General features: G+C 57.5%; 7 protein-coding genes across 7 annotated transcripts; 3 read left to right on the top strand and 4 right to left on the bottom strand.

Moving 5' to 3' along the window:
- Positions 1–1,307: 1,307 nt before the first annotated feature.
- F5144DRAFT_588420 (uncharacterized protein) lies at positions 1,308–3,669 on the top strand (the record flags this gene model as incomplete). The annotated part of the gene is made up of 6 exons (XM_066789924.1): positions 1,308–1,683; positions 1,734–1,981; positions 2,040–2,285; positions 2,337–2,854; positions 2,906–3,120; positions 3,185–3,669. The coding sequence occupies 6 exons, from the start codon at positions 1,308–1,310 to the stop codon at positions 3,667–3,669; spliced, it is 2,088 nt and encodes a 695-aa protein (XP_066648066.1).
- A 2,642-nt stretch (positions 3,670–6,311) lies between these two features.
- F5144DRAFT_21640 (uncharacterized protein) lies at positions 6,312–7,470 on the bottom strand. The gene is made up of 2 exons (XM_066783103.1): positions 6,603–7,470; positions 6,312–6,472 (listed from the first exon to the last, which is right to left on the bottom strand). Exons 1-2 carry the CDS (start codon positions 7,361–7,363, stop codon positions 6,319–6,321), a joined length of 915 nt encoding a protein of 304 aa, XP_066648065.1. The 5' UTR covers positions 7,364–7,470; the 3' UTR covers positions 6,312–6,318.
- A 2,086-nt stretch (positions 7,471–9,556) lies between these two features.
- F5144DRAFT_21466 (uncharacterized protein) lies at positions 9,557–10,310 on the bottom strand. Its single transcript, XM_066783078.1, has one exon. The coding sequence runs from the start codon at positions 10,191–10,193 to the stop codon at positions 9,744–9,746; it is 450 nt and encodes a 149-aa protein (XP_066648064.1). The 5' UTR covers positions 10,194–10,310; the 3' UTR covers positions 9,557–9,743.
- Positions 10,311–11,306, bottom strand: F5144DRAFT_21465 (uncharacterized protein). The gene has a single exon (XM_066783077.1). The coding sequence runs from the start codon at positions 11,127–11,129 to the stop codon at positions 10,428–10,430; it is 702 nt and encodes a 233-aa protein (XP_066648063.1). The 5' UTR covers positions 11,130–11,306; the 3' UTR covers positions 10,311–10,427.
- Positions 11,307–17,082: 5,776 nt separating this feature from the next.
- Positions 17,083–19,529, top strand: F5144DRAFT_21383 (uncharacterized protein). The gene is made up of 3 exons (XM_066783071.1): positions 17,083–17,795; positions 17,860–17,992; positions 18,054–19,529. The coding sequence occupies exons 1-3, from the start codon at positions 17,300–17,302 to the stop codon at positions 19,369–19,371; spliced, it is 1,947 nt and encodes a 648-aa protein (XP_066648062.1). The 5' UTR covers positions 17,083–17,299; the 3' UTR covers positions 19,372–19,529.
- A 1,350-nt stretch (positions 19,530–20,879) lies between these two features.
- Positions 20,880–23,798, top strand: F5144DRAFT_588417 (uncharacterized protein; the record flags this gene model as incomplete). The annotated part of the gene is made up of 3 exons (XM_066789923.1): positions 20,880–22,362; positions 22,456–23,331; positions 23,725–23,798. 3 exons carry the CDS (start codon positions 20,880–20,882, stop codon positions 23,796–23,798), a joined length of 2,433 nt encoding a protein of 810 aa, XP_066648061.1.
- A 163-nt stretch (positions 23,799–23,961) lies between these two features.
- On the bottom strand, positions 23,962–25,689 carry F5144DRAFT_21279 (Aldehyde/histidinol dehydrogenase). Its single transcript, XM_066783061.1, has one exon. The coding sequence runs from the start codon at positions 25,413–25,415 to the stop codon at positions 24,081–24,083; it is 1,335 nt and encodes a 444-aa protein (XP_066648060.1). The 5' UTR covers positions 25,416–25,689; the 3' UTR covers positions 23,962–24,080.
- Positions 25,690–25,830: the final 141 nt, after the last annotated feature.

Here is a 25,830-nt window from a genome sequence, read left to right as displayed (position 1 = left end):
GTCGTTGATCCAGTTTCGAGAAGGCCCTTTTAAGCTTGTTCTTTCCCATCCGGGAATCCGGGACGGCCCAGAGCAGAGCTTTGAGCATTCCACACGCTGTTTCGGGAGCACCCGTTTCTGGGGACGGGGATAACGGAGGGAGGAACACACCCATCAGTACTGTGACTTTTGCTGTTCGTTTGCTTAAGCCTGATCTCATTATCGAGATCCAATTTGGGTCAACTTTCACCGCAGCCACCCGTCTCGTTTTCATGTAACGCCGCATTTTAGTTTATTGTTTGTTTTGACATCACTCAAACTCGTGTATCCAATGCGCCTTGAACTCGTAGCATCCTCCCCTGAGAGCTTGTCTTCCCTGGAATCCGGGGGCACGGGCGGCGCTGTGGTTGTAAGCGAGATTGACCAGAGCGCGTGGCGACGGCTTCTTCCTCTTCTCATAACGATACTGTGTGAACTGCCCTGAAACCCTCACTTTTTAACAACGCCAGTTGAAGGTTGGTGCTCGGAATGAAGGGTGCTGTTTCGCAAAACCTGGGATTTAATCGTCTGTCGGGGTTTGCCTTGCTCGAGAATTGAGCGGCGTCGAGTGTCGTCCACGGTTAAGAAGGGCCGCTCGCTCCTCGAGCAACAAGAACTCTTGAGCCAAATTGAAGATAATGTCGGGTGTTATTTCAGTAGCCTTGACTTCAAGACCCTGACCTCAATGCCAGCATGCAACATTTCTTCTGGAAATAGCAGGAGCAACCGAAGCACCTGCCAACAGGCAGCTTTCTCCCATCCCGAGCAATTGCGATCCAGCCTTCCATCTCTCCTCCGTACACTTTACGAAAACCAACGAGGCCAAAAAAAAAAATCAGATCCAGCTCAGGTTGGTATCTACAGCACATGCAAGAAAGCATATGGAAGTATTGGATTCCATCTTTCCGAGAACCAATTGTGACACAACGTAACCCAGGCGGCCAATCGTCCCCATCTCAGCGCCGATCCCCCGGAGCCCAGCCGAACCCCAGGCCCAACTAACCCCAGAGGTCGGGGTAACGGAACGTTACGGGAGTCGCCGCGGTTGCAATGACAACCCGAGCGAGTATCCGTCTGGGCGATTGCCGATGCTGACGTGCCGACAAGAGGAATTATAAAGTTCGGGTAGAGAAACCACAAGCAGCGTTCATCCTTTCTACATGTTTGCTTGTTACATGTATCCTTCTAGTCACAATTACACCGCCACATGCCATCCATCCAAGTGACAGCAACACTCACCCACACACCGTCTGACCGCTTGATCCCAAGTATACAGAGAGTTTGCATTCATGGACCACCCCCAGGACCTAGCGCACCATCGTTCTCTCAACGATCCTGAGAGTTTCTGGGGTCACCAGGCTGAGCAACTATACTGGCACAAGAAACCCTCATCTGCCCTTCGGAGGACAACCAAGACTCTCAAAACGGGCGACACGCATGGCCACTGGGAGTGGTTCCCTGACGGTGAGATATCAACATGCTACAACTGTGTTGACCGGCACGTCCTTGCCGGCCGCGGTGATGACCCGGCCATTCTCTACGACAGCCCCGTTACCAACACGAAACAGCGCATCACCTACAGCCAGCTACTAGATGAGGTCGAGGTCTTTGCCGCGGCCCTGCAGGAGGAGGGCGTCAAAAAGGGGGATGTCGTGCTTGTCTACAGTAGGTCTCTTCCGCCTATCATGTTGTAAACCCGAGACTGACGCGCTCAGTGCCTATGATCCCCGCGGCTCTAATCGGCATCCTTGCTATCAACCGTCTGGGTGCTATCCATGCAGTCGTATTCGGAGGATTCGCTGCTGGTGCACTCGCCCAACGCATCGAGGCGTCACGGCCTGTTGCCATCCTCACGGCTTCATGTGGCATCGACGGCAACAAACCACCCATTCCGTACCGCGACTTCATCGAGGAGGCTGTCCGCATATCGCCTTGGAAACCGTCGAAGACCATCATCTGGCAAGTACCCCAGGTGTTTTCCGTTGCATCACTGTCTAACCATAATTAGGCAACGTGAACAGCTCCTTTGGCGCCCTACCCGCAAATTGGAGGGCGAGAGGAAGTGGCAGCACTTAGCAAAGAGCGCCCGAGCCCGTAATAAGAGGGCCGAGTGTGTGCCTGTCAAGTCAACGGATCCTATCTACATCATCTATACCAGCGGCACAACTGGTCTGCCGAAAGGTGTACTGAGAGAGGCCGGTGGCCACGCGGTTGGCCTTCACCTGACTATCTCCTATTTGTTTGGCATCCACGGGCCGGGCGATGTGGTAAGCTATCTCCTTGAACTTCGCCGTGTGATTTACCACTGACACTTTTAGATGGGCTGTTTCAGCGACATTGGCTGGGTTGTGTCTCATAGCTACACGCTCTACGGGCCTCTCCTCACTGGTGCCGCCACGGTTCTCTACGAGGGCAAGCCCGTCGGTACTCCCGACGCATCCGCTTTTTGGCGCCTGGTTGAGGAGTACAAAATCAACGCCATGTTCACGGCGCCAACCGCCTTGCGCGCCATTCGTAAGGATGATCCAGACAACCTGCACTTCACGCGCACTGGAGAGCGCGGAGGACTGAAGAGTCTCAGAGCTCTATTCCTCGCCGGCGAGCGATCAGAGCCGGCAATCATTACCATGTATCAGGATTTGCTCAAGAAATACGCGGCCGATAATGCAAACGTGGTCGACAACTGGTGGTCATCAGAGTCCGGCTCACCAATCTCTGGCATTGCGCTGGTGCCTTATGCTGGCAAGTGCCGGCAGACCGGTATGAAAGAGGAACAGCCTCCCCTAGACATCAAGCCCGGGAGCGCAGGCAAGGCGATGCCCGGGTTTGACGTGAGGTAGGCTTCTCCTCGGCATATTTATCAATAATCGGTACTAACCAACCGCAGGGTTGTCGACGACGAAGGCCGCGAGATCAAACGCGGCAAGATGGGCAACATCGTCCTGGCTCTCCCCCTTGCTCCTACCGCCTTCCGTACGCTCTGGGAAGACGAAGAGAGGTTCTACAAGAGCTACTTGAAGCGATTCGATAGTAAATGGATTGACACCGGTGACGCCGGGTGGATTGACGAGAGGGGCTACATCCACATCATGGCGCGAACAGGTAAACACACTCCCCTACCCACCACACCCCCTTTTTGAACCCCCACTCACAAACACGAACACAGACGACATAATCAACGTCGCCGCCCACCGCCTCAGCACCGGCGCCCTCGAGCAGGCCATCACCTCCCACCCGCTCGTCACAGAAGCCTGCGTCGTCGGCATCCCAGACGCCCTCAAGGGCCAGATGCCCTTCGCCTTTGTCGTCACCACCACCTCCCCCCCTGAAGACACCAATACCGACGCCCAGCTCTTCGCCGAGATCCAGAAACTCGTGCGCTCCCAAGTCGGCCCCATCGCCAGCCTGGGCGGCATGATCCGCGGCAAGGGCATGATCCCCAAGACGCGCTCGGGCAAGACGCTGCGCCGCGTGCTTAGGGAGCTGCTCGAGAATGGCGTGCATGGCGAGTTTGACCGCGAGGTAGCTGTGCCGTCGACGGTGGAGGATGTCGCGGTGGTGGGGGTTGCGAGGGAGGCGGTGAGGGGGTATTTTGAGGGGTTGGGTAAGGGTGGGAGGCATGGCGCGGTGGAGGGGAGGGCGAAGCTTTGAGGGGTGGGTTGGGGTTTAAGATTTGAAGGCAGCGGGCTAGGGGTAGATGGTGATGGTTTGTTTGAATGGTGGCGTGGGATGGTTCTTGGTTACAAGACGGTTCGCGGTGGGATTTTTGGGAGGGTACTTCTTAAACACAAGAGTCAACTCTGCTGCTTTTCTGCTATGATATTAATAGGAAACGAAATATGGGCAGGGTACTAGGGGTGTAGGATTATATCCAGAGTCGATTTCGTAACTGCGCGAACTGAATCTTGGTTTATTGCCCCCCGTGCTGTCTGGATGGCTGCACCCTCGCCTGGGTAGTTATATAAAATAGTGTACAAATAAAGGGGTTCTGGTATTTTTGAAGGGCCCTGGCAGAGATGTGCCTATACCGTTGTTATTATTCTGTTTCCTGTATGTTCTCTGGGTTGATACCCCTAATGGACTTGCTTCACCCTGGATTTGACTTCTGAGCAGGAATGAAGAGTATCCTATGTACGAACAGGTGTACCTTGTCCCCTGCTTTAGCACTAACACAAGGAATAGGAAATAACTTAATATAGCAATCCTAGCTAGTTTGGCCCGAAACTGTGTCTTATTCACTGCATCCGTCCACGCTATGTGCAGCTGGGCTCATCGACCATCTCGGTTGGACTATACGCATCTCATCGCGAGGGGACCATCATTGATTTATATACACTTCGTGAGCGGCGATGTTTAGGAGTTCTTTATTGCTCGGTTTAAGGGATGGTTGGGGATTTCTGGTGCCAGTATCAGGCAGCTCGTTACCACACCACATCACACCGAATAACGACGCCTGGCGGGTGCCGTGTTGTCTATCTCCATACCATGGCCTTTGCCCGTATCTTCCGCAGGGATCAGCGGTGGAGGGGACCCCGGGCTGTCCTTTAGGGGTGGGATGTATTCATTTTGATATTCACCGGCAAATACACCGTTGGCTTGCTGCCGGACGGGGAAATCAGCTCCCCTGAGGAAGCTTGAACATCATAACGCCAGCCTCAAATTTATAGCCCTCTCCCATACACAAACGCCACTCGCTGGGCTCTCGGGCTGCGAGACGGGCTGTTGGGACCCAACCGTTAGACACAACACAACGCTGACCAACACCAACATTAACGCAACGAAACCAACCCAACCAAACACATACCTACTTAGATAGATAAACCACAACCAAATAGAGACGCAGATACCCTCCCCGTCCCCCCTTCGCCATGCCCGACCACCATACCATGCATGCCATACCGACGAAGGAGGCGAGCACGCACGGGGTATGTACAGGGAAGCGGATCGGACGCTAGATGATGCGCTTGCAACCCGGGCTCTCTCACTAGCCAGCTAGCCAGAAACCCCACACAGTAGACGGGCGGGCTGGCGGGCGGCAGACTGATCTAGGGAGGACAAGCCTGTCCATCACGAGGCTTGGCGGTAGGCGGCGGGTACAAGGTACGACGACGGTCTGTTGTTAGTCTATTCCTCCCCAGCTCTCCCGCCATATCCCGTTCGGTGTCGGCGCCGTCGTGACACGCGGTGGGAGATAGTCCAGTTTGAGATAGAGGTATATGGCGAGAGAAGGGGGCAGTGATTGGCGGTGGCGTGGGGGCTAGCTGGGGTCTGGAAGGTGAGGGTGTTGTTCAGCGACCGACTGGAGATGGCACGATGGATGCTCGGGTAGGACGAGGCGGGAAAAGGGGCGAGGTTGGGAGAACGAGCGGCCCCAGGAATAGGGGTCCCGCCCGCCGGTGGTGGACGGGGAGAGGAAGGAGAGGGAGAGGGAAAGGGAAAGGCGGCGGGATGTAACACAGCACAAGCACGACCGCCTAGACCCCATCTCGATAGTGCGGGTGCAATGGCGTGCGTGAGACCCGAGAGTCGTGTGCTGACAGGGAGTGGCCGAGCGGCCGGGGAGGGAAATTGTCCGACGACGCCCTGCAGAGAAGGATTGCACCGACTCGAACGTTCTGGGTTCGTCTGGGTAACCATGGACAGGCTGGAAAGGAACACCAGCGTCTAAAGCCGAGACATAGATAGCATTGACGAGGCGGACCCGGTCGCGTGAGATGCGTTGTCGGCCAAGGGGCGGGTATTGAGCATTGTGGATGTCACTCCCAGAGGATGTGCGATTCCTCCATTGACAATCCAACATGTGTCGATATCCATTCAACTACCCTACGTGTTGTCGACGTGTGAGAGTCCCGGGGGGCCAAGGCCAAGGGGCAATTCCTCTCAGAATCGCCCACGAGAACACAAAAGCCAAAGTAAACAAACGCCCAACCAACCAACAGTGTGAGACACGGCGGATCTTGAACTCTGAGAAGCACAAGTTATGCAAGCCATTCCTAGCGCCTGTCTGTCTGACCCCCCAAATGTAGAGTGCAAATGCAAATGCGACGTCGTGATGCAAATACCCGTCAAGCGCCCCGTTTCATCGTGTGACCCAAACCCAGCAAGCCTATCCAGACGTGCGCTCCTATGCAAGGCAATATATGCTGCAGTTAAACGTGGCCGTAGCAAACAAGACAGCCCCTTACACGATAGCCTTGTCCCACGTCCCGACCGTAGTCATAGCGATCCCAAAAACAAGGGGGGGAGAATGAGAGAAGTGAGAAGAGAAAGAAAAGTAGACGTGTAGTAAGGGGCGGTGTGTTAGCTTCCAGGGGTGTCGGCGGCTGGCTGCAGCGTGCTCCCGTCGGCCTTCGAGAAGGCTCCGAGAACACTCTGCTGGCGCCGAGCGGCGATTTTGAGATTGGCGAACCGCGCCTCGGGAAGTCGCTTGCCGGCTTTGATGCTTTCCAGCACCCTGGTTGAGCGTACCGTGGTCAGTCACCCAGCTGGTTCTGCACAGTATCCATGCGATCCGAGACATACGGGGTCGCCGAAGGGGACAAAGAAGTGGGAGAGGAGAGGGTGGGCGTATCATGCAAACCTACCATTCGACACCGACAAACTTGATGCCGCAACCGCCAACCCGCCGAATCTCCCTCTCCAACTTGCCGCCCGCCAACCCACCGCCGGCACCTCCGTTCGGGCCGGACGGCTTTCCCAGGATAACGTGGGTAACCTGGCGGCGACCGAGGTGGAGCGACATGCGCGCCCCATGCTCGGAGACCAGATGCTTGAGCTTGATGTCGGACACGAGCGGGTGGGTGCTGCCGTTGACGTAGATGACCAGGCCATCGAAGATCTTGCGCCCCTGGGTCCGCCCCGAGTTGTCCTCCTCACCCGCCTCATCCCTGGCCCCATGGGCTAAAATTGGCTTCTCCTCAGCGGCCAACCCGGCGTCGGTTTTGTTGTCTCCTGTGTCTCCCCGCCCTATTTCTAGGGATAGAGAGGGGCGATGGGAGACGGCAGACGAAGAAGAGGGCCGCGATGGGGCCCGCATGGATCCCGGTTTGCGCAGCATGTCGGCAACGCTGCTCACGGCGCGGGCCCGGACCTCCTTCGGTACGAACATGCCCAGACGGTCGTCAAAATCTTCGGACCCGACGCCGACCGTGTCCGACATGCGCGGACCGCCCGAGTTCCCGCCGCGGAACTGGCTGTTCATTTTTAGATTCCGTGATTCCCGCCATCCTTGGGGTCCAGTCGTTTCAGCGCGCTGGTGGCCTGTTGATACCGAATTCCACGGATCGAAGCTGCGGCTGTATCGTGGCTTTGCCGGCGGTGGTAGGTTTGGTGTTGGTGGTGGCATGGTGGCATGGTGGGAAAATATTACGATTAATGATGTTCCCAAAATCGAATTTCCATCTTGATCAAATTTTGGCGAGTCATTTTCCAAAACCAACAACAAAGACCTCAAGTGGTAGGAGCGGCAACCACTCCACCACGCGGTTGGAAGGCACGACTCGCGTGTGGCCACCGGGCAACCGTCTCACGTTCCTGCACAGACACAGGCGCGAAGTCACATGAGATCGAGGCACAGTCCACTTCTGCCTGAATTTTGCTTGTCAATCACCAATTCCCCGAAAACAATGCATTTCAGAGAACCAACCCGTTGCATTGGGTGTTTGCCCACAGATCCCCCTTTTCTCTTGAGCATCAATGTTTGTTTGCCGGTTGCTGGAACCGAGGAGGCAAAGCCTTCCTTCGCCCTCTCGTATCCAGGGGTCTCATATCTCACTCTCACCACACCGAGTTTGCACTCTCAATGGATGAGAACAAGCCCCAAGAGAAAGATTTCACTGTGCGACCAAGCGACGGGTTTCTCCGTGGTTGTAGTGGCAATAGCAGTGGCTCTGTGAGACCTTTCAGCGTCACATCGCTGAGGGCATTTTGGGGGCCCGCCCACTGGAAGGGACTCGACGGCTCCCTCCGTTTCCTTTTCGCAAAAGCGTCAAACTCGACATTGTCACCCTGAGTGAGGCCCGAGATCAGAGGGGTTTCCCGTTGGTCTCGAACCACAGGGTTCTGGGGACTGTGCGCTATGATCGACGTCGACATTAACTAGCACTGACACTGCCGGTGTTTCTCATGCCTTGCCGTTTCCCGTTTCCCGTTTCCCGTTTCCCTCCATGCATGCCATGGAATCCATGTTACCCCCATTAACCCCCCGGCTATAGCGACTCCGAGCCAATGCGCCGCTCTCGTGCTTCCAGTGTCGCCTCGGCGGGCGTCTCTGCTCGCTCGCTTCGCACGACCTGGCCGGGAGAAGAGGTCCTTCGGAATTCTCCCGGTCGTTTCCGTGAGACTGTGGAGTTCTTGTTGTGCTTGCGCCTGCGCCGTTGAAGGAGGCGTTGTGGGAAGGAAAAGGAAATAACTATGGCAGTCGTCCAACTAACCTCACTTGCAGCACGCCGTGCAGACATGTACGATCCGTGATCTGGGGATGTGGGTATACCGCCGCGTGCTAAGACATGCAAGGTCGTGGGTTTCTGCGCCGCGGTCTCTGCCACCACTGGCACTGGTCCTGCACCCCGTGCAGACAGCCACAGCGGTTCATGCAAAGCTTGCGCTGCCGTTACGCAGTAGCGCAGAAGATCCGGGAACGACGGTGCCCCTCTCAGACATCCATCCATCCATCATCCAAATAAGCTAACAAGCTAACAAGCTGACTACAGTGCGGCCGCTACCTAATTGCTCCCATTGCTCGAGAATGACGACAAACTTCATGCTTTGCCTCTTCTCCTTTCTTTCGTCCCCATCCCTCAACCCCCAACCTCCAACTCCGCCGCGCCAACAACCAACAACAGCGCAGCAGACACACCACGAATTCGCTTACCAAGAAAGGTATTACTCCGAAAAGAGTAAGCCACCATAATCAACACAGTAGGGTATGCACGGCGACCATCCATCCATCTCCCCAATGGCCCCAGCTCTCACACGCGCACACAGAACCCGCCCGGCCTGGTCCCTGTCCCTCCGCCCCCCCTGCCCCCCATGGCCCCCCTTGTTTGCTTCTCTCTCCCCGCTTTCCCGCCCCTCCTCGCCATCCCACCCCCGCCTCACAACAGCACGCACAACAACCAACCCCCTCCTTCTCCGAAAGACCTGAACCCGGGCTCATCCCATGTTTTCCTGGCTTTGGGTTTTCCGCCGTTGTACATGCACAGTGCAGCTTATTTGAAGGGGCACAGAGAGAAAATCAATTGGAGGGATTCAATCCCGGGACGGAGGCAAAATTGCTGCTTTTTTCACACTACATACAAGTATCTTGCCCATAAATAAACTCCCCTCGAGGGTAGCACGGGTAGTTCATGGGTAGCTCTCGATCCCGGCTCAATGAGCACGGATGTTTTGAAACAGCACGGGCCAAAAAAAACGAGGACGATTTGTTTTCCATCTTTGCGCAGGAAAAGGGGGAGCAGGTGGCAGCAAGGGGACCTAGCTCCTTGCATAAGCGGAGCGTGCCTTCGGGGAGAGAGACGGCCGGGGTGTGGGGGGAGGGGAAGGTTGGGGGGGGGGTCCTCAATCGGACGAGATGATGATTTTATTGTCTGTGCCGCTGCAACTTCACACTCTCACGGACAAACCGACGAGAAGGGTGGTTGTTGAGAGGGAGGGGGATTCATCAAGCTGGCGTGTCCTGGTGTGTGCTGTGCCCTCGGGGGATAATTAAGTGGCCCTCTCTCTCTTCACTCCCTCTCACTCTCACCGATAAGCTCTGGCGAGGGTTTTGTCCGGCCTGTCCTCCCGCCGCAGCCATTGGCTTGTCCGTTGTCGTTGGCCAAAACGGGCCCAGGACAAGGGGACAGTGAGAAAAAAAAGTTGTCTCCAATTGCCCTCCCCTCCCCCTCCCCCTTCCCCCAGCCGTGTCCACGCTTTCTCCCCGGCGTGGGGCGCAGAAAAAGCGAACCCAGGTTCGGTGGTTTTGCGCCAGGCCGTCCCTCCTGGCACGCTCCTTCTCGGCCAGGCATTTGGCTGTCGGCTACCCGGGTTTTGATAATATAATATAATACAATCTGTGGTCGAGGGCTGGCGGCGGCGGCGAGACGAAACACAGCACAGATACCGGTACACAGACAGACGGCACGGCGCCGGTCTTTCGCACACGGGGGAACACACACACACACACATACACACATACACACGCACACACCGCACCGCACCTGCGAACCATACCTGCGTTGCCTTGCCTTGCAGTCCGGTCGTGTCTCCTACGCTGCGTGGAGTTGGGACTCCACGGTTGCGACTACTTGCATGCCCATGCTGCCATGCCATGCTCTGCCGCCGCTGTCAAACCCAGGGGAGAAAATGATGGACACGACACACAACGGCGACCCGCCACCCCCCCCCCCCCAGACGATGATCCCGGCAGTTTAACTTGTGTATGTATGAACGAACAAGAAGGAACCCGCTCCCCTTTTCCGCATTCGCCTCCAACGTGAACGTGTCGGCGGTATTGTTGTTGGTGGATTTTCCACCGGATGCCCCGGGGGCCCTCCTCGCGTCGGCCCCCCTCCCCTCTCCCCTCGCCCCCCCGTTCTGGAAGGGTCTGTGTTTGCCTTGTCCGTCTGGCATTTGCCCAGATGCCTGCCCGACGGGAATCGATCACAGGTCAGCGCGATCTCGGAAGGGTAGGAGATCTGGTCCACAGCTGCACGTCGGGCATGCTGCGCTGCGTGCCCGAGACCCTCCCCCCACCCCTCCACCCCAGTAGCGAGAACCCTGGAAGCCTTTTCCGAGAAACCCTTCCATGCAGCGCAACCCTGACTGGAGATGTGTGGCAGGGCAGGGGTGGTGGTGGAAAGCGGGGGTAACGACAACTTTGCTTGGCCGCACCACCACCGAAAGCCCGCCCATGCGATGCGTGGTGGTCCGGCCGCGGGCGGAAACGAGGGGCGGGTTCGGCTCCCCCTTCTTGCTCCCCCGGCTTTGTTTCCTGCGCGTCCCATGCAGCATGTATGTAGGTACGTCCATACATAATACATACACATGTACAACGCAGAGCGCTTGTCAGATCTCGCGCGGGGACCGTTCCCCACGACCCCATTTGCGCGCGCCTGTGTGGGAAAATGCATCTCTCCCCCGCTGCCAGTTTGACATGTGTCCTAGGGGCGGGCGAGAATGTCGGGCAGCGCATCGGCAGAGGCACGATCTCTCCCGCACTGGATGAATGGGCCCCCTCGAGGCGACTGATGCGGCGTCCCGGAGCCGCCCGCAATGACATGGTGGCAGAGCCGAGTCTCCTCTCAAGCGCCGCCACGACAGGGGACGCTAAGCTTGGCAAGCGACCTGGGGTGCCATCAGCCCACGCCACGGCCGTTCACTTTTCGGCCCTCTCTCAATCTCAACAGCAAGGGGGGTCCTCGACTGCGCCGAAAGAGCCATTCAAACCCCGCCGCGGCAGAGAAGCCGTCCCGGATTGGGGGGGGTTAGTTTGTTTTGAAAGCCCCAAAAAGTCGCCCAGCTGAGTGATTTTTGGCGATTGTTTTGGTCGGTTCGCGACCCTCGTTGGTACATAGATTCGCGATTCGCTTGGTTTGGCTTGTTGTGGTTGCGGATGACGGGCCCGATAAACTACTGTGGGACATGTCTACATGGCAAAGTTCCATCGATTCGCCGTCGAGTCGAGTTACTTTGGGGCGACGACGGAGAATCCCGAGAGCGAGGATTTCAGAGAATGCCTCGTTTGGAGTGACGGGCCTGCTGAATGATAAGCACTAACTAGGAAACTACTTCGGAGTTAGTTAAGACATCCAAACGAGAGACTCAGCAATCAGCCCTTCACCAAACTGCTTCGAGTCAAGAACAATGTTTTCCTTGGCCGACTGTTTGAAGGTTTGAACACACTTCTTGTTGATCGGGACCAGGGCCACGAGGGAATCCATGGTTGGAGCAATGGGAGCGGTTAGGGGAGGCCATTTTGGCGCCTTTTCATTGGCAAGCGCCGTTCGATGTTCGCCGACGGGACCGCGTGTCAAGCGCGACTTTCGACGGGAGCCAAAAGAGGGCGTTGCTTTAGCGGGCCGAAGAGTAGCGGTGAGAGCGGGGAGTAGAGCACAGTGCGATGTTTCCGAGGCATTTTTCTGATCGGGAAGTTGTACCCGTTGAGAGCGAGCATTCAAGCAGCATGCTTTCTTCGAGTTGTCAAACACACAGATGCTGTTGAGGAAATGGTTCCTGGGGACACTGAACTCGACCGAGGCTTGAGAGATCTTTTCAGCCACTTTGGCTTGCGAGCGAGACACTTAGAATGTCGATACGAAGAACCGAGATATGAATACAGGAGGCATTTCCCCAACGGGGATTGAATGTCGATCGCGGGACCGAGTCGGAAGTTAGGAAGGAACGCCAATATCACTGGAAGAGGCTAAATCGAGCCCGTGGTAAAGGACAAAGGCCGATACAGGGGCCTTTTGGTGTTGAAGCTCAAGTTGCTGAGAAGGAGCAATAATTCAATGAACGGCAAGCTTCCTCTGTGACAAGTCGCACTGTGAGTCTGGCAGCTTCTCGCGCCAGCCCCCACACCATCTCCTCTCGGCTGTGCCACCCACCGCCTTCCCCATCCTGGCTGTCATGTAAGGCGGAAAACGGTCCGCGCGTGCAGCTTGTTTCTAACGAATAGGAACCGCAGGCAGTAGGTGTGCAAAGGGTTTGCGATGCCCGATGTATGATGTGCATGATCCTGTCGTCCTCCCGAAGGGTTGGGGTAGTGGCTCGAGAGTGGGTAGCTAGGGCTGAGAGACATGAGAGGCATGAGTGGCAAAAAAGACGCGGCAGTTTTACCTGATAACAAGAGCCCAGACTGCGATTGCGGATTCTGTCTTCATCCGAACCCGAAAGACGTGATGACAGCACACAGCCGGCCCTCGTCGAAGGATGAAAAGATTGGAATGAGGAGAGCGCCAGCCTGGCCCCCCAGGGTTTCCCGTTGTGGGTGTGGGCTTGAGACGTGGTGAATGCTGATTGGGTGACTGAAGGCGATTTTGGTACCACAACCCACCGGGAGCTGGCGCGGAAGTCCAAGCCAGACCCGAAAGGAAGGCTTTGCTATCACGACACCCACATTCTCCGGGCCGGTCGGGTTCAGAGGCGTCGAAATTCCCAGTCTTGGGTTGGCTTCCGGGCGGGAAGCCTGCACAGGACCATGCGGGGGGAGGTCTTCCCGGGGGGCTTTTGCACGAAATTGGCTGGGGGGAAGATGTCTTGCTCGAGCCGGGAGGGATCTCGACAAGCGTCGTCGACATGTTTCATCAGGTGGTTGGCCGTGAGCGAGCTTCAACCGGGGCCATGACGCGGAGAGGTCTAGTCGCCGTGCGGGCGAGGTCGCGCACCGTCCGGTACGCCTTGCCAGAAGCAAGCGGCTGAAACACAATTAGCACCCCTCTCCCAGCAACCCAGCGAGAGCTGCGCCATCAGACACGGCCATGATTGGCCGGCCCGACGATTAGAGGTGGACGCACAAGCACCTAACCGCTGTGCATTGGCCCGTCTGCAAGTGTTGTTGAGCCTGGGGAGTCTGGCTTGTCTGGATCGGGGTACCCTGCAAGCCGAGACCCAGTGTTTCTGATGGCCCGTTTCTTTTTTTGAAGACGGGCGTCGATCCGGAGTCTCAGTCTTGATTTGGAGGAACGCGGGACACGGATTTTGACATGTTGCTTGAGCCCGAAAGAGAACGGCTGTGGCCGTTTCGCATGGCGCGGGAAAGCGCTACAGAGGTGCTTTTTCTGGAGGCGTGTTTGCGACTCTCACAGTGCGGGGGAAGGTGACGAGAGAAGGGAAAGATCGTCGTGTGGCTGGATAGGAGATCTCTCTCCTCGGCTGCTTCTGTTTGATATTGGCTGACGGGGTCCCTTTTGACAATTCTGATGGAGAATTGCGCTCACTTTTGCGGCACAGTTAGTTAGCCTGTGTCGCTCTGGCCATATCGAGCAAACCAGGTTCCTCGCGTTCGTTTGTCTGCGCCGCGGCTCCTAGGCGAAGCAGTTATTCGTATCATGCCAGAACTCACGAGTCAGGGGTCGACATAGTTCTTGTCGAAGTGTCGGGTAGCCCGAGACTGCGGTCCGTTGGCTCGGGTCTCCCGGTGCTGGGCAGTGCCCGGTGTCTCTTCTCTTGCTTGATGTAGCCTCCGAATGGAGTGGGCCATGTGGGTTGAGGCTCAAGGCGCCGCATCTCATTATGCCGGACGCAGAAGCATGGCAAGGCTGCGGCCCGGGGAATTGAACATGGGAGGGCATTGAGCTCTAGCGAGACGAGACGCTCCCGCGCCGCTTCACCCACGTTCTCTCTGCAGGTTCATCACCAGCCGGCTTGCTGCCAGCACGGCAGTTGAGAAGGGCACAGCATGAGGACCCGGCGGTTCTGCGTGTCCTCGGTCCTGCCGTTGGACCCTGCGCTGCGGTGTACCACAGCTCAAGCACCGTTGGTTTCCTTGAGCGAGGAGGGGGGGCTGAAGACCAACTTGTCGGTCTGAGACAAGTCTGGAAATCAAGCGAATCGCAATACAATCCTTCTCAACAGGTTGGTTGACGAGTTGGAATTGGATCGAGCGTTTGAGCCAGCGGGCTGCCTGGGGCGGGCCTGGCCGTCGGCTGACCCTTGCCTGAGCCAGTCCCCGGCAGCCACGACGAAGGGAGGTAAGCGAAAGCGTCTTGCTTACCACGCCACCAGATACCAAAGTGGTGGGGTCCGGAAGAAGTCTCTCTTCGGAGATGATTCCTGGGGGGATGAAAGGAAGGGGGAGTGTTTGGCTCGACGCCTCCTTTTCTTGGAGGGTGCAAATGTCTCGTCAACGGCAACGGTCAGCCGTTGAGCCATCTCGCTGATTGCGCAGGCGGCAGTGGTAATTACAGACAAGCGTTGATCTGTTCAGGTATGGCCATTAATCTGCACACAACGGAGTCAGTTGACATCTTGGCACAGCACTGGCACATGAAAGGCCGAGGTCCAAGAAATAAGGCGAGGGACTGAAACGCAGCCTGCCCTGCATCGACAGACTTGCATGGAGTCAATCGGAGATTTCTGCTCCATGTCTTGCAGCCGTTGGGACTTGGGAACCGATCTGGCCCTCGCTGTTTGATGAAAGCCGGAGACTGTATTACTGTGTTTGTAGATTGAACGATCAACGGGAACGAATACCACGCCGTTTTACCTTCCTTCTGGATGGGAATCAACGGCCAATTCGGTGAACAGATTCAGCCGACCGGTTGAGGAAATATAAAACTGTAATCAATGAGAAACCTCAAAACCATCTCGACCCGGACTTTTGGGGGCCTCAGAGATGCCCTTCGTTGCTTGGCTCAGCTTCGGGGAGAGAAGGACTCGAGTGCTCAATCATGATCTGAGCTCAGCCAATCCAAGCCGACCTGTCAGATTGGTCTGAAAACTTGCAACTGTGTGTTTAGGGCAGCCACGCACTTTGCGCTAACCATTTCAGGCCCATTCCTCCCGTCTCTTGCCCGCAAGATCAACCCCACCTCTTGTTGCACAGTTTAACGTTGAGAAACTCGCACTTTATGGAAACCTGGACCCTATGCACACGCCCTCGAGCCACCGAGTTACCCCTCCCCTGCCCCGGCAGCCAAGCCCCAACCTCGCTGTCTTCTAACCCTTGTTCACAAACCCTTGCCCAAGCCAGGTTCAAACAGCGCACCACGCCCCAGCTCGTCTGAATCTGGTCCCGAACTCGCCGCCTTGGACCGATTGTATGCCGACACCGCAAGTAAACGAGGATGAGGGCGGGTTACCTGGGAAAAAACGCGAATGGGGAGGGAAGCGGAGTGCTGAGTACGAATACGTGAAGCGCCTGGTTACCGGTACCTCCATTGCCTCAAGTAATCGGCTGCACATGTAATGCGCGCGCAATGGGAGGAAAAGAAAGTTGGTGATGTTGGCGGACTATTGGGATGCCCAACCAACGCTTGTGTGGGGAAACGCACACAGACGGAACAGAGACCGGCATGGGGTTGACGGAAACCAAACCAAACCAGCTGTTTGTTGGCCCTTGCTCGCTAACACAGTGCAGAATTGAAAGTCGAGATTGTTCTCGATTGCGACCCTGTTCTTAGCCAAGGATCCACCCAGACACTCTCCCGTAGTGGGTGCTTTCCGACCCCCTTGACTGGAAGCTGGCGGCTGGCGAGCGGACAGGGGAGGGGGGGCAACAGCGGCTGCCATGTCACTGCCCACTGTAACTGCCAGGTTGGTGTACATCGCACAGGGCCGGGACGGCAGACCGGGCCTGCGTTCTGTTTTCTCGTTGCTCGCTGATCGTCTCTCGAACCTCCCTCCACCTAAATCAAGCCGTTTCCCTTCGTCCTCCTCCTCCTCCTTCCTCCTCACACCTTGCCGACCTCTCTCCTAATTCCGGATCCGAGGCGGACGACTTTGAGGTGCGAGGAAGGTGAGGTTCAATTATCCCAAGTGCGTGCTTCCCGCTCCGTGTGTGCCTGCCCCCCGCCCTGTTGTTCATCCCATCTCGTCGTTTTTTTTTGCCTCTGGTTTCTCCCGGGCCCTTCCTAGCCAGGGTTTTGCGACCTGCAGCTGGATGCGCGAGGGTTACAAGACGCAACCGGGAATAGTCTGCCTCAACATTGAACACCTGCTAACGAATGACTTGCGTGCAGATTCTACGGACCGACATTTACCGACCAGCGTCTCTGGATCGCAGGAGAGTGCATCCCACTACAAACATACATACCGCTCGCCGCCGCAGAGAAGACGTCAGATCGACGGGGAATTCGTGTTACCGACATCCATCCATTCCCAGGGCATCAAGACGTTTGGACTTGACCCATCCCCTCGCTGTTGAGATTTTCGTTTGCCTATTTCAAGCCCACGCCCCCCCAACTTGAACGCTCCCCGACCAACTTTTTGTCTCTTTCGCCATTGCACCGTTCGATAGTGCCCAACACCACAGCAAACAGCAAAGATAGACGCTCGCCATTTGCGGCAAGAAACCGAAAAGCTGGATCCCTCCAATTCTCAGCAGCAACCCCGGGGTTCGACGGACGGATCGTACTATCACCAGGACGCTCCGCGTTCGTTGTATAGCGAGAGACTGCCGTCCCTGGCTCTTACGCACGTGACCCAGGCATACTCGTCGAGCACCTCGTCGCCCCGGGTTGGCTCTATATCGTCAGCGTCGAGCTCCAACCTCGGCTCTCAGTCGTCCTTCACCACAGCCGCCTCCACCAACGGACCCAAGACGCCAGGACCTCTCTCGCCTGCGCTCGCGGCGTCTTCGATGCCCCCGTCCCACAGCCAGGGCCCTTACGAACACTACCCAGCGATGAACAGCCAAGGGACCGAGATGTACTACCCTCAGCATATGTCCGCCGGTCAGGCACCGCCGCCGCAGACTGTGACATCTCCTTACACGCACCAGCACCAACACCCTCATCAACATCCGCACCCGCACTCCCAGCCCCCTCTGCTGCAGCCCGGTCCTGGTCAATACCCCCCGCCCCAATACGGGAGTCAGTACGCCTACACCAATGGCTTGACGCCTCCTGCGGGACCCCCGGTTTCCAACCCCATGAACGCGCCACAGCCCGTGTTGCCCCTGCCGGGCGTCAGCCAACAGGGCATGGGCCCGTCTTCGTACTCGGCTGGCTTCGACACCACCGGCCAGATTCAACCTCCTGGCATGAAGCCGCGCGTCACGGCGACGCTTTGGGAGGACGAGGGCTCACTTTGCTTTCAAGTCGAGGCCAGGGGCATCTGCGTCGCCCGCAGGGAAGGTAAGTTTTGAGGTGTTCCTGCCTCCTCTCTGCCGCCCAACTGACCGGTCTTCTTTTTCACCAGATAATGCCATGATCAACGGTACGAAGCTACTCAACGTGGCGGGCATGACACGCGGCCGACGTGACGGCATTCTTAAGAGCGAGAAGGTTCGCCATGTCGTCAAGATCGGCCCCATGCATCTGAAAGGAGTATGGTAAGTTGCGCCGTTCTGAACCCTGCCCGCCCGCCGAATCTCGCTTACAAGGCGGTTACAGGATCCCCTATGATCGTGCGCTAGATTTTGCGAATAAGGAGAAGATTACGGAGCTTCTCTACCCGCTGTTTGTGCACAACATTGGTAGTCTGCTCTGCCCGCCGGGTACCGCCGTTGGGAGTCGTACAAACCAGGTCATGGCCGCGGCAGCACAGCGGAAACAGGAGAACATGCGGCCTTCTCAGCCTGCTCAAGGGTTGCCGTCGTTGCAACAGCACCACCACTCCTTGGCCCTGCCAGGGCCCCACTCTGGCATTCCCCCACACCATACCGTTGTTCGTCCCTCGTTGGATCGTGCCCATTCGTTCCCCACGCCGCCCACCAGCGCCTCGACCGTGATGGGCAGCATGGGTGGTTCTGATAACTTCCAATGGAACCAGCAAGGGATGGGTAACGGCCAAGGACCTAACCCGATCTCGATCGACACCAGCCTGAGCCACAACGCCGCCCGCTCATTACCCAACACACCGGCGGCCACCCCTCCGGGTTCATCGATTCAGAGCATGCAGAATTACCCGCCGGCTACCCAGGCCTACGAAAATTCGCGCCACATGTACCAAGCGCCGTCCGCACCGGCCGCTTCCTCCTACCCGCCCCCGAACCCGGCCCCTCAAGGAAGGCCCATGTACCCAATCAACAACTACGTCAAGAGCGAAATGGGCCCCCCGTCAAATCGCGCCCCCGGCCCTAACGGTGAGCACGTGGAGACAAAGCCGGCGAACGGTATCATGCATGCCGGGCAAGGCGAGAACGGAACAGGAGCCGAGGAAGAGGCGGACCACGAGCATGACGGCGAGTACACCCACGACAGCGGGACATACGATCCAAGTCGGAGCTCTTACAACTACAACGCCCCCCCGGTCGCGTCGTTGCAAAACGAGCACTCCCACCTGCCGGCTGACATGTCGGGTTCCCCACACCAGTCCGGGTCAGGGCGTGCCACACCGAGGACTGCTCCCGCGCCGCAGCCCTACTATGCACCGCAGGGATACAGCACACCGCCGCGTGTAGGGCAGACGTCGAGCAACCTGTACAGCGTAATCAGCAACGAGCGGGGATCTGGCAGCGGCTCATCGACCAACGATGTCTATGCTAGCCAAGGTGACCTGTCTGGCTCGATACAAAACGGGTATCAGACCCAAGCACCGGCTCTGAACGGAGTGACCTCAACGAAGAGGCGACGGGACGATGATGACGACCAGGGTGACTTGAAGCGCCGGAAGCCCGCGCACGACGGTTCCGGTTCAATCCCGTCCCCCACGTACAATACACAGATGGCACAACCGGCGACGGCGATCCCATCGCAGCGACGCAGGTGAAGCGACCCACCTAGTTGTGGTGTAAAGTTCCTGCTGCTAGGACTTTGAACGTGTGCCGCCAAACACCCTTTCTGTATCCGTTTTCGAAACGAGGATTAAGCCTCCCAGCCCGGTTCTCGGGGATGCTCCTTCGAGCTACGATTCTTTTTGTTCGATGTCCTGGTAATGGTTGTATACGGGCTTGATGGATGACGGGTTGCATGGGTTTGGGTCTAATCTAATGAGCACCTTCAAGCCGGGCTCTTTCCGCTCGCTCGGCGGATGACGACCTCTTTTCAATATCTCGCGCCGGAAAGAAAAAGACGCAGCGCCTGCTTACGATCCTAGGCGGCTGTAATGGTCACGACAGGGACGAACAATGAACAAACCAAACAACAAAACCGGGAATCCTGACAACCCCCCCGCTTTCTTTTTTTTCGGGGGCGATTGCAGGATGGGGCCGGCATGAGCAGACTTCTTTTTTTCGTCTTTCCTCCCGTATTCTGCTCGTCCTTTTTCCTTGCTTATGACGCTTATGACAAACGACTTTGCTTGACTGCGCGTTAAAAGTTGCGGGTGCAAGGGTGGAAATGAAGGGCACTGGCCTGGTGTCTTTTGTTTTCTTGGAGATGTTGCTTTTGCCATTGGTAACGACTTGATGAAGGGAACTTTGTTAAAGAGGGGCCTTCCAGCCTGAGATACACAGGGGGCTTGCCGGTGTGGTAGATTTCTTGAAACTTCACGCGTTGCCGACACAGTCGGGATGACGGTTACAGGTGTTCATAGTGTAGTGTTTCGTTGCAGTATTTACGCCCTCGCTCCCTGCCTTGGTTCTCAGCGCGTTCTTCCTTGCTTCATTGGTTTTACCTTCACATCGGGCAGAAGCAAAACCCTGTTGAGGTTGAGGCTACGGTTTTCTGACATTTCCCGACCGCAACGTAAGAGATGATGTTTTATGTTTCATGAAAGGCTATCTATCTCATTCTGTTAGCTATGATGTTTGCCTTTCCAACACAAGAATGGGGGGTTATGTGCCAGTTAGGTAAATTGAAATATTTAATTTATGATTGGCAATAATATTGTGTTTTTGATAAACATCTTGATAATGAGTGAGAGCACGGGGTGTTTGAACTACCCATCAGTTGATGTAGTTACTGTTGATAGCACACCAGATGGATAACCTGATAGGACGACGGTGAGTTTCGGTTGGATACGAAAAGGGGCAGTCACGTGGTTTAACCGTTGCTGGGCCACAACGGTAAACAGCCACAGCCGGTTGCTTCGCCGTTCATTGGTGGGGAATGGGCGCGATCGCAATAAAAGCAATTTCCCAGAAAGGGAGAAACATCCACTTCGGCACAAACCCACAACTGACACACTCTGAAGAAGCGCTAGACTCTGATTTGGCAAACACGAATCACGACTCGCGCGATTGATCTGAGACTCGCGCTCCGAGAATAAACGGTCGGTCGACCACTGGCTTTCTTTTTAATTACAGATTCGTACGATCTGTACGCTCTCGTACAACCATGGCCGCGCCTTTAACGCCAACCCCAAGCGCGGCGTTGAACTACTCGACGACCCCGGCGAGCCTACGCCATGGAGCATTCGATGCCCGGGAACCCGCCGATAACAACACCGAGAACCGCAACAACGATGACGAACCCGACAGCTCCTCTCCGTTTATGTCGCACATCAGGGATGAAATCACCTCTCCGACCCAGCGTGGCCCCTCACCGCCAAAGGCCCGCCCGGGATCCCGCATAATCTCGGGCAGCGGCCTCTCACCGCTCAAGATACTCCAGCAGCACCAGCAGAGCCAGATCGAGGCACAGACCCAGAGCCAGTCGCCGTCGCCCCAACCCGCCGAAGAAGTATCGTCGCCCGCCAAGACCATGCCCCCGCCGCCGTTACCGCAGAGCCCGCGGAAGTCGGCCCCGATCAAGCGGTTCCCGGTCAAGATCAGCCAACCGGGGTCTTCCCGCAGCGAGTCGCCGCGGCGGCCCTCGGATGAGCGGCGCTCCTCGGGCGAGCGTCAGGCTAGCTTGCCCGAGGTACGGGAGGAGGTACGGGAGAACGAGGGGTTGAAGCACGTTATCGATATTTTTGAGGACGACGACAATGTAATGCACGACGGCCCAGATGGTGTGGATCACGATGGTGACCATACCATGTCGATGGGGCACGAGGCTGCCTACGACCAGAGCCGGATTGCCGAGGAGGACCATTCGGCCGCAGACGATACCATGATGAGCACATTCAGCGCATTCTCGACTGTGCCAAACCTCACCATGCTAGCGAATACGCGCAGCGACAGCCCAACCAAGTTTTCGGCCGCGGGCGGGTCGACCCCCCGAGCCAGCGGCAGGTCAGAGGACTCATCGGCGTTGAGGACACCGCGGGGTAACGGATCATACGACAACGGCAATAGCACCACCAACCTGATGGACTTCACCGAGCAAATGCGGTACGGGACCTACGGCGCGCAGCCAACCCCGTCCCGGCGGGGGGGCCAGACCGCGCAATCGGCGAGGACGCCCAACGGGGTGGGCACGCCGCAGCGCAACAACCTCGTCAACCTCCTCGACTTTGATATCCCTCCAGCGCCAACCCCGCGCAGCATCCCGACCATCACGCCCCGCGAGCTGGAGTCACTCAAATCCGGTTTCCTCTCTGAGATTAGCAGCCTCAAGGCCTCGCTCAGCGGGAAAGAGGCTGAGGTGCTGTCGCTCAAGACGGCCGTCGGCGATGCCGAGAAGCGGGTAGGCGAGTGCCTGGAGCAACTGCGCGAGGTGGAGGGCGTGCAGGGCGCGCTCCAGACGGAGAAGGACAGCTGGGAGCGGCGCGGCCGCGAGATGGAGACGGTGCTGCGCAAGGTCAGGGAGGAGATCGTCATGAGCCAGCGCGAGCGGGAGGAGCTCGAGTTCAAGCTCGACGAGGCCGAGAAGCGCCGCGAGGCCGCTGAGATGATGGCGCAAGACGCCGAGAGCAAGATGGCGGGCATGCGCGCCGGTAAGGCCAGCGCGGAGGCCGCCGCAGCTGCCGCCGCGTCGGGCATTGAGAACCGGTCCCCTGTCCCGTCGAACAAGGAGGTTGAAATCGCAGTCGAGCGTGTTGCGCGCGAGCTGCACGCGCTTTACAAGAGCAAGCACGAGACCAAGGTCGCAGCGCTCAAGAAGAGCTACGAACACCGCTGGGAGAAGCAGGTGCGCAAGCTGCAGGCCCAGGTCGACCAGCTCAACCACGACAACGACGAGCTCCGCCACAGCAACAACAACCACAACCGCGGCGGCATCGACCCGGCGCGGCTGGCCGAGATGGAGGAGGAGCGGCGCGCGGACAAGGCGCGCGACGCGGCACGCGTCCGGGAGCTCGAGGCCGAGGTGGAGAAGGTCGAGGCCGTGCTGAAGACGGTGCAGGCGGACAACGCCGACCTGCGGGTCCTGCTGGAGCGCGAGCGCGTCGAGAAGGGCGAGCTGGTCATGCTGGCCGAGGAGATGATGAACATGCAGCAGAGCTTTGTCGCGAGCGTGCCCGAGGAGCCCGAACCCGCCCCGACCCCCGCCCCCGCGCCTCCCCAGTCACACTATGCGCAGCAGCAGCAGCAGCAACACTACCAGCAACAGCAACACTACCAGCCGCAGCAACAGCAACAACAACAACAACACCACTACCAACCACACCAGCAACAACAACAACACCAAGGCCCGCCCCCGGTAACCGCCAAGACGCCAAATAGGAGACTGTCGTCCTCGCTCGCCACCAGCGCGCGCACCCCCGGCACCACAGCAGCAACTGGCAGCAGCAACCCCAGCTTCCGCATGTCGACGGGACCCACCAGCTTCCGCGCCTCGGGCCTGCGCGCCCCGGGCGGCTCCATGGGCTTGGGCCTGGGCAAGCCTGCGGAGAGCCGCATCGGGCGGATGGCGCATGAGCGGACCAAGAGTGCTGCGGTGGGGCATGGTGCTGGTGGTGGGCCGGGTGGGGGTGGTTTGCCGCGGCCGGGGTCGGGGTTGGGGTTGCGGAGTGGGATCATGAGTTCGATTGAGAAGATGGGTGGTGGTGGTGGTGGAGGGGGGTATCATGGCGGTGGGGGGTATGGGCAGCGGAGGGGGGAGTGATGGTGAGGTAGCTGTGCTACTTTACTTGTATGAGTTGACGAGTTATTGATGAGGGAACGGATCATGACCACTGCGCGCGTATGGTTGTTATTTATTTTTTTCTCTTGTCTTTTTCTCTCTTTTGGAGACTGGAGGCGACGACGGCAGGGGGGGAGGGCGGCGCTTTCTTGGGTGGGAGCATGTCACATGTTTTATACCTCTCTCTCTTCTCTGTCTGTGTTTTAAGTTTTTGTATTGTGTGGTTTGGTTTTAGCAAGGGCCGATACAATGGCCATGTGGTGTTCTCGAATTGTTGGCTTGCTTCCTTTGATTTGGTGGATGTGCTGATCTCGGGCTTCGTGTTTGGTAAGCGTGAGGTATCTTGTGTTTGATAATACGTGATGTGTGTGGTGGATGGACTACCTGCTACTTGTAGGTTTGAGCTGTTCTAGGCTCAGCGCTTGTCTCTTCTCCCTTATCTAGCTGAGGTAATGGGCAGTTTCAGTCGATTGATCAGACGAATCAATAATGATCGGTAACGGCACGGCAGGTTGACACATCAGATGGGTATCTAACCCTTCTATTCTTTTTGATTTTATTTTCCCGCACCTTTTCACCCCTTTTCACCCCCTACTCCAAACTCAACCTTTGATGCAAAAACGGCTTCTTCCCGTCCCCATACGACGACGCCACCTGTCCCTGCCCGCGAATCTTATACTTGTAAATCATCAGCCCCTCCAGCCCAACCGGGCCGCGCGAGTGGATCTTGTTGGTACTAATACCAACCTCGGTACCGAAACCGTAGCGGGTGCCGTCGGCGAAGCGCGTGGACGCGTTCCAGTACACCCCCGCCGAGTCGACGGCGGCCATGAAGCGCTCCGCCTGCTCGGCCGACGCCGTCAGGATGCAGTCGGTGTGGTGGGAGCCGCGCGTGTTGATGTGGGTGATGGCGTCGTCGAGCGACGACACCGTCTTGACCGCCAGCGTGAGCGCCAGGAACTCGGTCGAGAAGTCGGCGTCGGTCGCGTCCACGAGCGTCAGGCCGGGCGTCCCCGCCAGGGCGGCTTTGCTCTGCGCGTCGCAGCGCAGCTCGACGCCCTTCGCTGCCAGTGCGGTGGCGACGGCGGGGAGGTGGGTTTGGAGGGCGGTGTCTTGCACGAGGAGGGTCTCGAGGCTGTTGCAGGCGGCGGGGTAGCCCGTCTTGGAGTCGAAGATGACCTCGGCGGCCATGGATGGGTCGGCGGACTGCTCGAGGTAGATGGCGCAGAGGCCGTCGGCGTGACCTAGTACAGGAATGCGAGTGTTGTTCTTGATGTAGCGGACGAGCTCGTTGGACCCACGCGGGATGACGAGGTCGATTTGGCCGTCGAGAGCAAGCAGCTGGGGGATGACATCGCGGGTGGTGACGAGCTGGATGGCTCCGTTGGGGACCTGTGACTTCTCAAGGGCAGCCGATATAACGGTCGAGATTGCGACAAAGGACTCGGTCGACTCCTTGCCGCCCTTGAGGATGGCAGCGTTGCCCGATTTGACGGCGAGGGCGGCGATGTTGGCGATGACTTCGGGACGGGCCTCGAAGATAATGAGGAGCACACCGATGGGGCAAGTAACCCTCTCAAGGTCGAGGCCGTTGTCGATACGGGTGCGCAGGGTAACCTTGCCGACGGGGTCTTCGAGGTCGCGCACATCGAGGATGCCCTTGAGCATGTCCTCCCACTTGCCCTTCCTGCTTAGGTCGAGGCGAGAGACCAGGCTTTGGCTCAGCTTACCATCAGCTGCGGCCTTCTGGGCCAGCTCAAGATCGCGAGCATTGGCGGCGAGGATGTCATCCCGGGCGGCGGTTAGTTCGGCGTGGATGGCCTCGAGGGCTTCGTTCCGGGCATCGGCCGAAAGAGTCGCGAGCACATGGGATGCCGACTTGGCAGCCTGGGCGGCGTCAGAGGGAGAAGCGTTAGTTAGCGACATGGCTTGATGTGTGTTGTCGCCCTAGATCGCAGTGGGTCTCGCAGGATTGTTGCCGTCTTTTTGAACTGTCGTTGTTGGTGGTGTTAGTCACCGGCGAAGCGAGGTCCGGCCCCGGAGCGAGCCGTCAATGGTGTTCCTGCGCCCTTCCATTGAAAAATAAAGTGGGTTTGCGGGGGTGGAGTCTGCAGAGCAAGGATTCAGCCAACAAAAGTGAGACATGGACTAACGCTTTCCTCCTTCCCGCCCCAAGAGACCCATCCTCGCATGCACAATTTTTGAACTTCACTTCATCATATAAGTGGTGGGACTCCCAATTCCCAAGTCTCCCTTTTTCTTGGGGGGAGGATTTTCGTTATATTGAAAACCCCAATTATTTTCGATCACCCACACCCTCCTCCACAAAGCAGATGCCCAT

The sequence above is a fragment of the Chaetomium tenue genome (genome assembly GCF_020726465.1).
Source record: "Chaetomium tenue strain MPI-SDFR-AT-0079 chromosome Unknown F5144scaffold_1, whole genome shotgun sequence".
In the NCBI taxonomy this organism is placed as follows: Eukaryota; Fungi; Ascomycota; class Sordariomycetes; order Sordariales; family Chaetomiaceae; genus Chaetomium; species Chaetomium tenue.
Note: the sequence above shows the minus strand (reverse complement) of the source record. Positions and strands in the feature narration are given on the sequence as shown.

What these genes read in the sequence shown, in the direction of transcription:
- F5144DRAFT_21640 (XM_066783103.1), bottom strand. Translation starts at nt 7,363, where the DNA reads ATGCCACCACCAACACCAAACCTACCACCGCCGGCAAAGCCACGATAC. An exon ending in AAGTTTGTCGGTGTCGAATG is followed by an intron (nt 6,473 to 6,602) that starts GTAGGTTTGCAT and finishes ACGCTCAACCAG; the next exon opens with GGTGCTGGAAAGCATCAAAG.
- F5144DRAFT_21466 (XM_066783078.1), bottom strand. Translation starts at nt 10,193, where the DNA reads ATGTGTGTATGTGTGTGTGTGTGTGTTCCCCCGTGTGCGAAAGACCGG.
- F5144DRAFT_21465 (XM_066783077.1), bottom strand. Translation starts at nt 11,129, where the DNA reads ATGCATTTTCCCACACAGGCGCGCGCAAATGGGGTCGTGGGGAACGGT.
- F5144DRAFT_21383 (XM_066783071.1), top strand. Translation starts at nt 17,300, where the DNA reads ATGCCCCCGTCCCACAGCCAGGGCCCTTACGAACACTACCCAGCGATG. An exon ending in CTGCGTCGCCCGCAGGGAAG is followed by an intron (nt 17,796 to 17,859) that starts GTAAGTTTTGAG and finishes CTTTTTCACCAG; the next exon opens with ATAATGCCATGATCAACGGT. An exon ending in ATGCATCTGAAAGGAGTATG is followed by an intron (nt 17,993 to 18,053) that starts GTAAGTTGCGCC and finishes AGGCGGTTACAG; the next exon opens with GATCCCCTATGATCGTGCGC.
- F5144DRAFT_21279 (XM_066783061.1), bottom strand. Translation starts at nt 25,415, where the DNA reads ATGTCGCTAACTAACGCTTCTCCCTCTGACGCCGCCCAGGCTGCCAAG.